This window comes from Leptopilina boulardi, unplaced genomic scaffold, assembly GCF_019393585.1.
Source record: "Leptopilina boulardi isolate dan_hultmark-lab unplaced genomic scaffold, ZJU_Lbou_2.1 LbouV2_332, whole genome shotgun sequence".
Lineage (NCBI taxonomy): Eukaryota > Metazoa > Arthropoda > Insecta > Hymenoptera > Figitidae > Leptopilina > Leptopilina boulardi.
Window position 1 is genome coordinate 2,002,278 of NW_026137899.1, and position 9,838 is coordinate 2,012,115.

Below are 9,838 nucleotides of genomic sequence, written 5' to 3' on the forward strand. Positions count from 1 at the left end.
TTAATTATGGAATGATATTCAATTGAATGAAATTATTTTGCGTATTGTATGAAATTTAACTGAATTAAATGAATATAAAATTAATTAATTTAAATTATAATTATGTAATGTGAATTAAATAAAATTATTGTCAAATAAATTAATTTGTTTTCTGCTTTTTTTTGATTTGGTCATTTGAATCATCATCTGAAGTCTTCTCATCAGTGGTCGACATATTTTTAGGTCTTTTTTTACTGTTTGTTTGTTTTGGATGACGTAAGGTTCCACACATATTGTTGATCACATTTATGTACTGTTTATTTGTGAATGTTTCTTCCTTGTTTGTTCTTTTTCTTTCAATGTATACTATTCATAATATTAATATAATTTTATAATCTACTATAATTTGTAGTTTAAATAATTTTTAAAAATTATTATAAGTTATCATTAGCTATTGCGAAATTTTATGTGTAACTTATATATAATGAGTAATAAACTGCTTACAGAAAACAGCTTCTCGTATATTGTCAGATATTCCCTCTTTATTTCCCTTTCCTAGAGCTGTCTTATTTGACAAGTTTTCCTTTCCTATAAGTTCCGATATTAATCTCCGTGTCAATTCTTTTGGGTTACTTCGGAACCTCTTCAACATAAACAATCTTGAGGATTGTATATACACGGGGTACTCTTTACATAATTGCGTCATATTCTGTTTTAAAAATATGTAATTATGTTAAAAATAAAATCTATTAATTGAAAATATCATTATAATTTGAATTTTTTTGAAACAAGTTTATATTATATATTTTTATTAATTTATTAAATATTAGGTTAATATATTCGTTAATAAAATTTTAGTAAACAATTGTAAAATACTTCTAGTGTAGAAATAAAATTATAATAAAATGATATTGAATATTATTAAACTGACTGTTGATCCTGAGATTGATTTTTGGTTATGAACATGACTTTTGACCCTTTCGCGCACGAGTTCTAAAATTCTTTCTATTAACACTACAGTATCCTGAGTTACATCTGCAAAAAATATATATTTTTTATTTGTAATAATTTTTATATTTGAATAATTTAACGGAAATAATCCGCGTAGAAGGTGAGGGTTCCCGGTAGGGGCCTTTACGACGAGTGGGCTGATCGGATCTTTTTTATACGGGAATAATTAAAAAATACAAGTGTATTGGTTATAAAGAAGTTATAGGTACCCAATCCATCAAATATATTTATGAGTTTTGATGTAAGTATCTCTGATTCTGTAAAAACAGTAGAAGATTGACTTTCTTCATTTTCATCTATTGTTTCATCATCACTTTTTTTTCATTACTACTTGTGTCTTTAATATTATTGAATCTTATTTCCTCTTTCGTCTTTTCTTCTTGCTCTTTACTTCCTTTTTCATTATTTATTGTATCTTCCCTAGTTTTCTCATCTTTTTCCTCTTTTTTCTTATTCCCTTGCTCTTCACTTTTTTTTCATTACTACTTGTGCCTTCACTATTATTGACTCTTTTTTCCTCTTTTTTCTTTTCTACTTGCCCTTCACTTCGTTTTTCATTATTTATTGTATCTTCCCTATTTTTCTCATCTTTTTCCTCTTTTTTCTTATTCCCCTGCTCTTCACTTTCTTTTTCATTACTTCTTGTGTCTTCACTATTATTTTTCCATTTCTCTAATTTTTTTTTCTCATTTTCATGCTTCTCAATTTCTTTTTTATTATTTTTTATATTTTCACTACTATTCTTTCCTTTTTCCAATTTTTTTTCCTCATTTTCTTGCTTCTCAATTTCTTTTTTATTATTTTTCATATTTTCACTACTGTTCTTTCCATTTCTCAATTTTTTTTTCTCATTTTCTTGCTTTTCAATTTCTTTTTTGTTTTTATTTTTATCATCTTCACTAATATTCTTTTCTTTTTCTAATTTTTTTTTCTCATTTTCTTTTTTATTAATTTTTATATCTTCAATACTATTTTTTTCATTTCTTTTATTTTCTTGCTCTTCCCTTTCTTTTTTATCATTTATTGCACCATCACTATTTTTCTCAACTTTTTTCTCTTTTTGCTCAAATTTTGTTTCACTATTCTCATTTTTTTTCAGATCCATTTTTTCCTTTTTATTTTTCATACTATCATTGACCGTTTTTTTCTTTTCTTCTTTTTGTTCAATCTTCTTCATTTTCAATTTATCATTTTCTTCATCTTCCCTTTCTTGCATTTTATTTCTTGAAGCTTTACTGTCTTTCTTCACATCTTTCTCACTTTTCTTTAATTTTCCTTTCTCATTTAATTGTTTTTCACTTGTTGTAGCTTCATTGTCTCCCTTTCCTTTCCAAACTATTTTATCAATTTTCTGCATTTCTGTTTTATCATTTCCTTGTCCTTCGCTTTCTTTATCTGAAAAATTAATTAATTAATAAATGAACAAATTGATGTAAATTAATAAATGGAAAAATTAAAGAATATTGTAAATTAAAAAATAAGTGAAAATAATATGTTAATTTATCTTTGAATAATTTATATTTTTTAAGGTATAATTTTATTACTTTGAGAACTGATAATATTCACTGGAAGTGAAATTTTTTTTGAGATGTGATTCTCCAATATTTTATTTGTTACCATCCTCATATTTTTTTTCAATTTTTCCGCAGCTTTTTCGCTATCCGATTTTTTTTTATTCTTGATGTTCATTTTTCCTTTTTTATTTTTAGGGATAATTTCTCCTTCTACCGAAATGTTAATTTTTTGAAGAAATTGTTTATCTTCTATAAATAGAAAAAAAAGTTGTTTAATATTTATAATTTTCATTTAGTGAATTCGTTTAATTTTAATTATATATATATTTTTATTAAATTAAAATTAAAAATGATTTTCTAATAACAAAATAACTACGATAATTTTCCAATACTGTTAATAAATGAATTCAAGTAATGATAATTTTTTGAACCTCATAACCTTAATAAATAACATTCACATGGTTAACTTCTTATTTGATATCATTTTTAATAAGGAAACTATTTTTAAAACGTATTTTATAATTCAAAAAATAAGAAAGATATGTTTAAAATTTTTGTATGAGAAATTATTTTGCAAATAAGGATTCCTTTTTCTTACCGCTTCGCTTGATTAAAATCGCCTGATAATAATCATCGCCATATAACACCTCGACAGTATCACCTTCATTTCTTTTTGCTAAATCTGGAGTTTCTTCCATTACTGTAATTTCTTTTGAGTCGATCCATTTCAACAAGACGTACATTTTTAACGATGTATCTCTAACTCTCAAATTGTATGATATCTAACTGTCAGATCATAAGCTATTTATAAACAAAAGACACTTACACATTGAATAATTTAATTTAATGAGGCTGAAGTCCGCAACGTTTTCAAACGATAAATTAAAATAGAAATATATTTTTTTTCAAATTAATTAATATCTAATTTTGATTTTCACAAATTTTAATTAAATTAATTCTTTTGTAGAAGGCTGTTGGTGTCGAAAAACTTTAATTTTAAGCCAAATAATCCACACTATCTTAATAATTTTTGGTTTTCATTTTTTTTGAAAATATTGCGGACTTCAGTATCATCGTTTTGTCATTGTCTTTGTGATCGCTTTAACATGTTGGTGTCAAACTCTAATACAAAATATATTTTTACTTTTGAAATTTATTAATAATGGAACCGCGGTTGAGAAATTTCGAACAATATTCTGTTAGACACCAAAGGCGAATAATTGCAGCCTTGAGAGAATCAAGTTCTGACGAATCAAGCTCTGACGAATCAAACTATTCGAATTATTCAAATAATTCAGACGATTTTCGTTCTGTAAATATAATTTCTAAGATATATTTTTCTTTTACTTTATATTATTTATACTTACATAATGTAAATATTTTTATTTTCCTTGCCTTCTATTAAATTTTCGAGATTTTTGCTTTATTGAATTATAACGGAATTTTTAACCTGATTTTCCATAATTTAAAACATTATAATTCCATCATAAAAACATTATTTTAAAAAAGTGCTTGAACAATATTTTAATCTCAAATAAATTTTTCATGTATAAATTTAAATTTCAAATTTTTTTATTATAAATTTTTACACCTACACTAACTTTTAGTGACAAACTTTTTAGAAGTTTAATTATTATTTTTATTTTTATTATTGGTTCAAAAAATACAAATTTTATCCCATTCTAGAAGTTTTTTATACAAGTATAGTAAAAAAGTGTTGAAAATAATCTTTAGTTTTTTATTTATTTATTTGCTAGAATAAATTATTATCTTTTACAATAGTCGACAAACTTTATAAATTTGAAAATGCAGGAAAATGAATTCACCGAGTAAAACTCTGCTATTAATTTTGGGTTAATGCAGTATAAATTTTCAAAAGAAAGTTTAAATTTTTAAAAAAATTTGTCGAATCTAATTTTTCCAATATTAATTGATTATGTTGTCACTCCTCAGGAAAACAATGATGACAATAACATTAATGAGAATATCATTAACTTGAACAATGACTGTGAAGAGCAGAATTTGCAGGATAATTATTCCAGTAATAATGACTCGATTGACAACCAAAGTGTTGATTCTTACATTGAATCGGATTTAGCTTATACTAATAGTGACACTAATTCTGATGGTTCATTTAGTGATCCCAATGATTCATCAGATGATGGTAATTTTTTGTTATCTTATACGAAATACACCATTCCTTTTTATTCTCTACATCATTCTTCTTTAATTTTTCCATTCTTCTTCACTTTACCTAGGCTTGTTTTCATTTCCTATTTTTGATTATTTTTAAAATTTTTTTCTTTTTCTTTCTTCTTATTTTTCTCTCTTTCCTCTTAAATCATCAGTCTTTAATTTTTTAAATTTTCACCAGAAAAATCTGATTTTTCTGGATAGTGACGTTAGTTTCTATGTCATTTTGTGAACTCATTTTGAATTAAAACAAAAATGAGTCAAATTTTTTTAAGCTGTTTTTAATTTTAGCTCTACCCGTGCAGAAATTTAAAAGTGGTTATAGCGCCCGACATCGCTGTAACGTTGTTTTGAACATTGGCAATTCAATTACTTTAAATTTAAAATATTTATTTTAACGCTGTGAACACAGTAGTAAAAACTGCCATTTTATTTCGTGGTTTCTACAAAAAATTTTATTTTTAAAATTTCTTGTCACACAAAAAATTCAAATAATTGAATTTACAATATAAATATAGTATATATATATATATATATATATATATATAGTTTTACCAAAGAACTTTTAAAATTTAATTTGTTTTTTCTTCAAAAAATGAAAATACACAGTTGGACTGACTTTAGTTCCTATTGTTTATCGGATTCTTTCTTTTAAAAAATTCAACATCGAAGCCTAATTACTTATTACGCAATAAAATGCTTTTAACTTTTTAAAGATATTATATTTTAAAATAACACTTAATTAAATTTTACATTTATAAAAATTCAATTGCAAAAATAAAGATATTTAAAATGCATTTATATTAAGTACGTTGAGTTGGTCTAAAAACTTTAATGGTTCAAGTAAAAATATTTTTATATTTGACGCAACTTATCTTCTGAAAAAAATGATTTTATTCAAGAAAAATTGATTCAAATTAATAAATCCGATGAATAATATGGCATTCATTAGTATCTCTAGTAAACGTCCTATGTATTGAAACTTAATTTACATACTTCTTTTTAACATTAGAAAATGTTTAGACGCAGATCAATGCCTTATTTAAAATAGGGAAATTTCTGCACGGGTATTTGTCTGTTATAGGAAATAAATTTAAATAAACTTATTATGTAGAATTTTACGATGCCTTGGAAGTAAGTGATGATGAAAATGGTAGCAGAGCTTCGGAAAATGAAAATGATGAAACAAACAGTAGTGATTCTGAGAATGAAAATGACGAATTTGTGAACAATCAGGACCCACCTTTGTTTCAACAATGTCCTCTTACACTTTCAGAAAGCTTGCTCTCTGTACTCTCACTTACATTACGCTATACGATTACCGGCGTATTACTTGCTTCCATTTTGGAAGTCATTAAAATGCATTGTCCAGAGCCTAATTATTGTGTTGATTCCCTATATAAGTTTAAACAATATTTTGAACATTTAAAAAGCCCTGTAAGAAGACACTTTTACTGCTCAATTTGCTTAACCAATGTTGAAGATGAAAATCAGCAATGTCCAAATTGCTTCGATAGATCGGAGATTAGTTATTTCATGACGATTTCGATTATTTCACAATTAAGTGCTTTATATAGCAGACGTGGATTTCGCGATAAATTAAATTATAAATTTAATAGAGTCAAATTAATAGAAGAAAACATCGAAGACATTTACGACGGTAGTGTTTACAAAGAGTTAAGTGAAGATGGACAAATATTATCGGATCCAAAGAATGTATCTTTTTGTTGGTATACGGACGGTGTTAAAGTTTATAAATCGTCAAAGTTTTCTTTTTGGCCGCTATATCTTGTTATAAATGAACTGCCTTATAACGAGCGATTCAGAAAAGAAAACTTAATTTTAGCAGGAATGTGGTTTGGTGAAGAAAAACCTTCACCAAACTTATTTCTTCTCCCATTATGTGACGAAATTAACCAACTAGAAACTGGTGTCGAATTCAATATTCCTGAAGCTGAAGTTCCAATTAACGTAAAGGGAATTATAATTTGCGGGACCTGCGATCTTCCGGCAAAAGCCCTCTTCCTGAATATGAACCAATATAATGGTAAATATGGTTGCCATAAATGTAAAGAAGAGGGTGTCAGAGTCGGTAACGTGCAAGTATATCCTTACCATAGAAATATGACAATGCGAACAGAAAATGAAACTTTGCAATAAGCCGCTCAAGTTAATAGACAACCTGTGTTCGGTGTGAAAGGTTTCACAGTTCTCTCTATCCTAGTTTATCAGTGGATAAGGACAACTGCCCTCGATGCTATGCATTGCGTTTTTGAGGGGGTTATGAAGGCTCTGCTAAATTTATGGTTCAACCCCGAATTTGCCGATAATCATTGGTCCCTTTATAATTATATTGATATTATCGATGATAGACTAAAAAATATAAAACCACCTGGATTTGTTCAGAGAAGGCCAAGATCTATTAAAAAACATTTAAGTTATTGGAAGGCTTCAGAAATGAAAAATTTTTTCTTTTATTACTCTCTTTTAATTTTGGAAGATATAATGGAAACGGACAATTTTGAGCATTTAAAATTAGTTATTGGAGCAGTATACTTACTTTGTCAAAAAAGTATCTCTGAACAAATGATTATTGACGCATCCCGAATGTTGCATGAATTTGTCTCAAGATATCAGTATATATATGGCCTCAGAAATATGTCTTGTAACGTTCATTCTCTTCTTCATCTGCCAGACATTGTGATTACTTTGGGTCCACTTTGGGAGTATAGCTGCTTTTGTTTCGAGGACATTAATGGAAAATTAAAAGCTTTGGTCCACGGAAGTAAATCTGCACAATTGCAAATTTACAATGCGGCTTCCTTATATATCGGCACTTTTACTCTCAATAAAGATTACTTAAATGAAGGCAGCAAACCGTTCCTATTTTGCAAAAAACTGTTATGTCCGACAAAGCAACTAAAGTTGCAAAGCATTGGACATTCTCTCTATATAGCTGGAGGATTGTCAAGGATTCCTCTTGCAGATGAAATACTTGATGAATTTCAACAGAATGGTATTTTTGGTCGCAAATACACCGTTTTCAAAAGATTAAAAAAAGATAATACAGTATATATGTCCGAAATATATACTCAAGTCAAAGTAACCAATTCTACTTGTGTAAAGTACGTTTCTTTCAATGTACCAATGTTTGGAATTATAAAATCATTTGTTAGAGTTACTAACTGCCTATGCCATCGAATATGCCAATGTAGAGCAGATCATTATGCCGTAATAAAAAATTGTCGTACTCGAATAGCTTACACTAACACATGCTTACCTGGAGTATCACCATTTAATTATATTCATCAATTAGATATTCTTGAAAATGAAGTTAGAATCATAAATGTTAATTCCTTAATTTCGCTGTGTTTCCTTATCGAAATCAAGGATACTAATTTTGTATACGCGGTTGAGCCTATAAATATGGTGGAAGAGGAATAAAATAAAGTAACAAAATATTGCTGCATCAAAAATTAATGTTAAAGGGCCATCAAACTTTTCCCCCCTTATTAATTACTCTATAACAATTTCTTTGCGTTAGTCGAAATCAATATATTACACAAAGCATATTTTCTTGCATTGTAACAGTTATAACCCAATACACGCTCACAATTTTCAATAAAAAACATAAACTTAATGAAATAATTGTAAACCTTAAGGTATAAAATTACCTACCACATTATTGACATTACTTATTGCATTATAATGTATTGTTACACCAATGATTCTTATTTACATTATATAAATAAATCTCACTTTCAAATTCTGCTAGATTTATACAAAGAAGTCAATTTCTTAAAAAAAATTTTTTCATTCACATACAAAGTAAATTTGTGTTGATGGATATATTTATTGATTAATAATTTAACCAACATCTGCAAAATTTAAAATATGGACAAAAAATCAGGTGAATATTTATGATAAAATGTCTATCAAACGACGGCAAAACTGTATCAATCTTCATGTGATTAGAAATTTTAAACAATATGAACAAAATAAAATTCTGCGATCAAGCGCAAGTTTTTAGCAATGCTCCAAAATGGAAAAATTATAAATTAATTTTCCCATGATTGGAAGATTTCAGCAATGCTCCAAAATGGAACAATTAAAAATTAATTTTCCCATAGTTGGAAGATTTTAGCAATGCTCCAAAATGGGAAAATTAAAAAATTATTTTTCCCATGGTTGGAAGATTTCAGCAATGCTCCAAAATGGAAAAATTAAAAATTAATTTTCCCATGGTTGGAAGATTTTAGCAATGCTCCGAAATGCAAAAATTAAAAATTAATTTTCCCATAGTTGGAAGATTTCAGCCATGCTCCAAAATGGAAAAATTTTAAAAACTAATTTTCCCATGGTTGGAAGATTTCAGCAATGCTCCAAAATGGAAAAATTAAAAATTAATTTTCCTATAGTTGGAAGATTTCAGCCATGCTCCAAAATGGAAAAATTTTAAAAACTAATTTTCCCATGGTTGGAAGATTTCAGCAATGCTCCGACATGGAAAAATTAAAAATTAATTTTCCCATAGTTGGAAGATTTCAACCATGCTCCAAAATGGAAAAATTTTAAAAAACTAATTTTCCCATGGTTGGAAGATTTCAGCAATGCTCCGAAATGGAAAAATTAAAAATTAATTTTCCCATAGTTGGAAGATTTCAACCATGCTCCAAAATGGAAAAATTTTAAAAAACTAATTTTCCCATGGTTGGAAAATTTCAGCAATGCTCCAAAATGGAAAAATTAAAAATTAATTTTCCCATAGTTGAAAGATTTTAGCAATGCTCCAAAATGGAAAAATTTTAAAAACTAATTTTCCCATGGTTGGAATATTTTAGCAATGCTCCGAAATGGAAAAATTAAAAATTAATTTTCCCATGGTTGGAAGATTTAGCAATGCTCCAAAATAAAACAATTAAAAATTAATTTTCCCATAGTTGGAAGATTTTAGCAATGCTCCAAAATGGAAAAATTTAAAAAACTAATTTTCCCATGGTTGGAAGATTTCAACAATGCTCCAAAATGGAAAAATTATAAATTAATTTTCCCATGGTTGGAAGATTTCAGCAATGCTCCAAAATGGAAAAATTAAAAATTAATTTTCCCATAGTTGGAAGATTTCAGCCATGCTCCAAAAT

At 27.1% G+C, this 9,838-nt stretch overlaps 1 protein-coding gene across 1 annotated transcript; it reads right to left on the bottom strand.

Annotated features, from left to right (window-relative positions):
* Window positions 1-997: 997 nt before the first annotated feature.
* LOC127285390 (myb-like protein X) lies at window positions 998-3,218 on the bottom strand. Its single transcript, XM_051311380.1, has 3 exons — window positions 3,103-3,218; window positions 2,535-2,753; window positions 998-2,385 (listed from the first exon to the last, which is right to left on the bottom strand). The coding sequence occupies exons 1-3, from the start codon at window positions 3,200-3,202 to the stop codon at window positions 1,397-1,399; spliced, it is 1,308 nt and encodes a 435-aa protein (XP_051167337.1). The 5' UTR covers window positions 3,203-3,218; the 3' UTR covers window positions 998-1,396.
* Between the last annotated feature and the right edge of the window lie 6,620 nt (window positions 3,219-9,838).

Coding starts and splice junctions, on each gene's coding strand:
- LOC127285390 (XM_051311380.1), bottom strand. CDS start 3,202: ATGGAAGAAACTCCAGATTTAGCAAAAAGAAATGAAGGTGATACTGTC. Junction 2,754..3,102: donor GATTTTAATCAAGCGAAGCG/GTAAGAAAAAGG, acceptor TTCTATTTATAG/AAGATAAACAATTTCTTCAA. Junction 2,386..2,534: donor GAATATTATCAGTTCTCAAA/GTAATAAAATTA, acceptor TTAATTTTTCAG/ATAAAGAAAGCGAAGGACAA.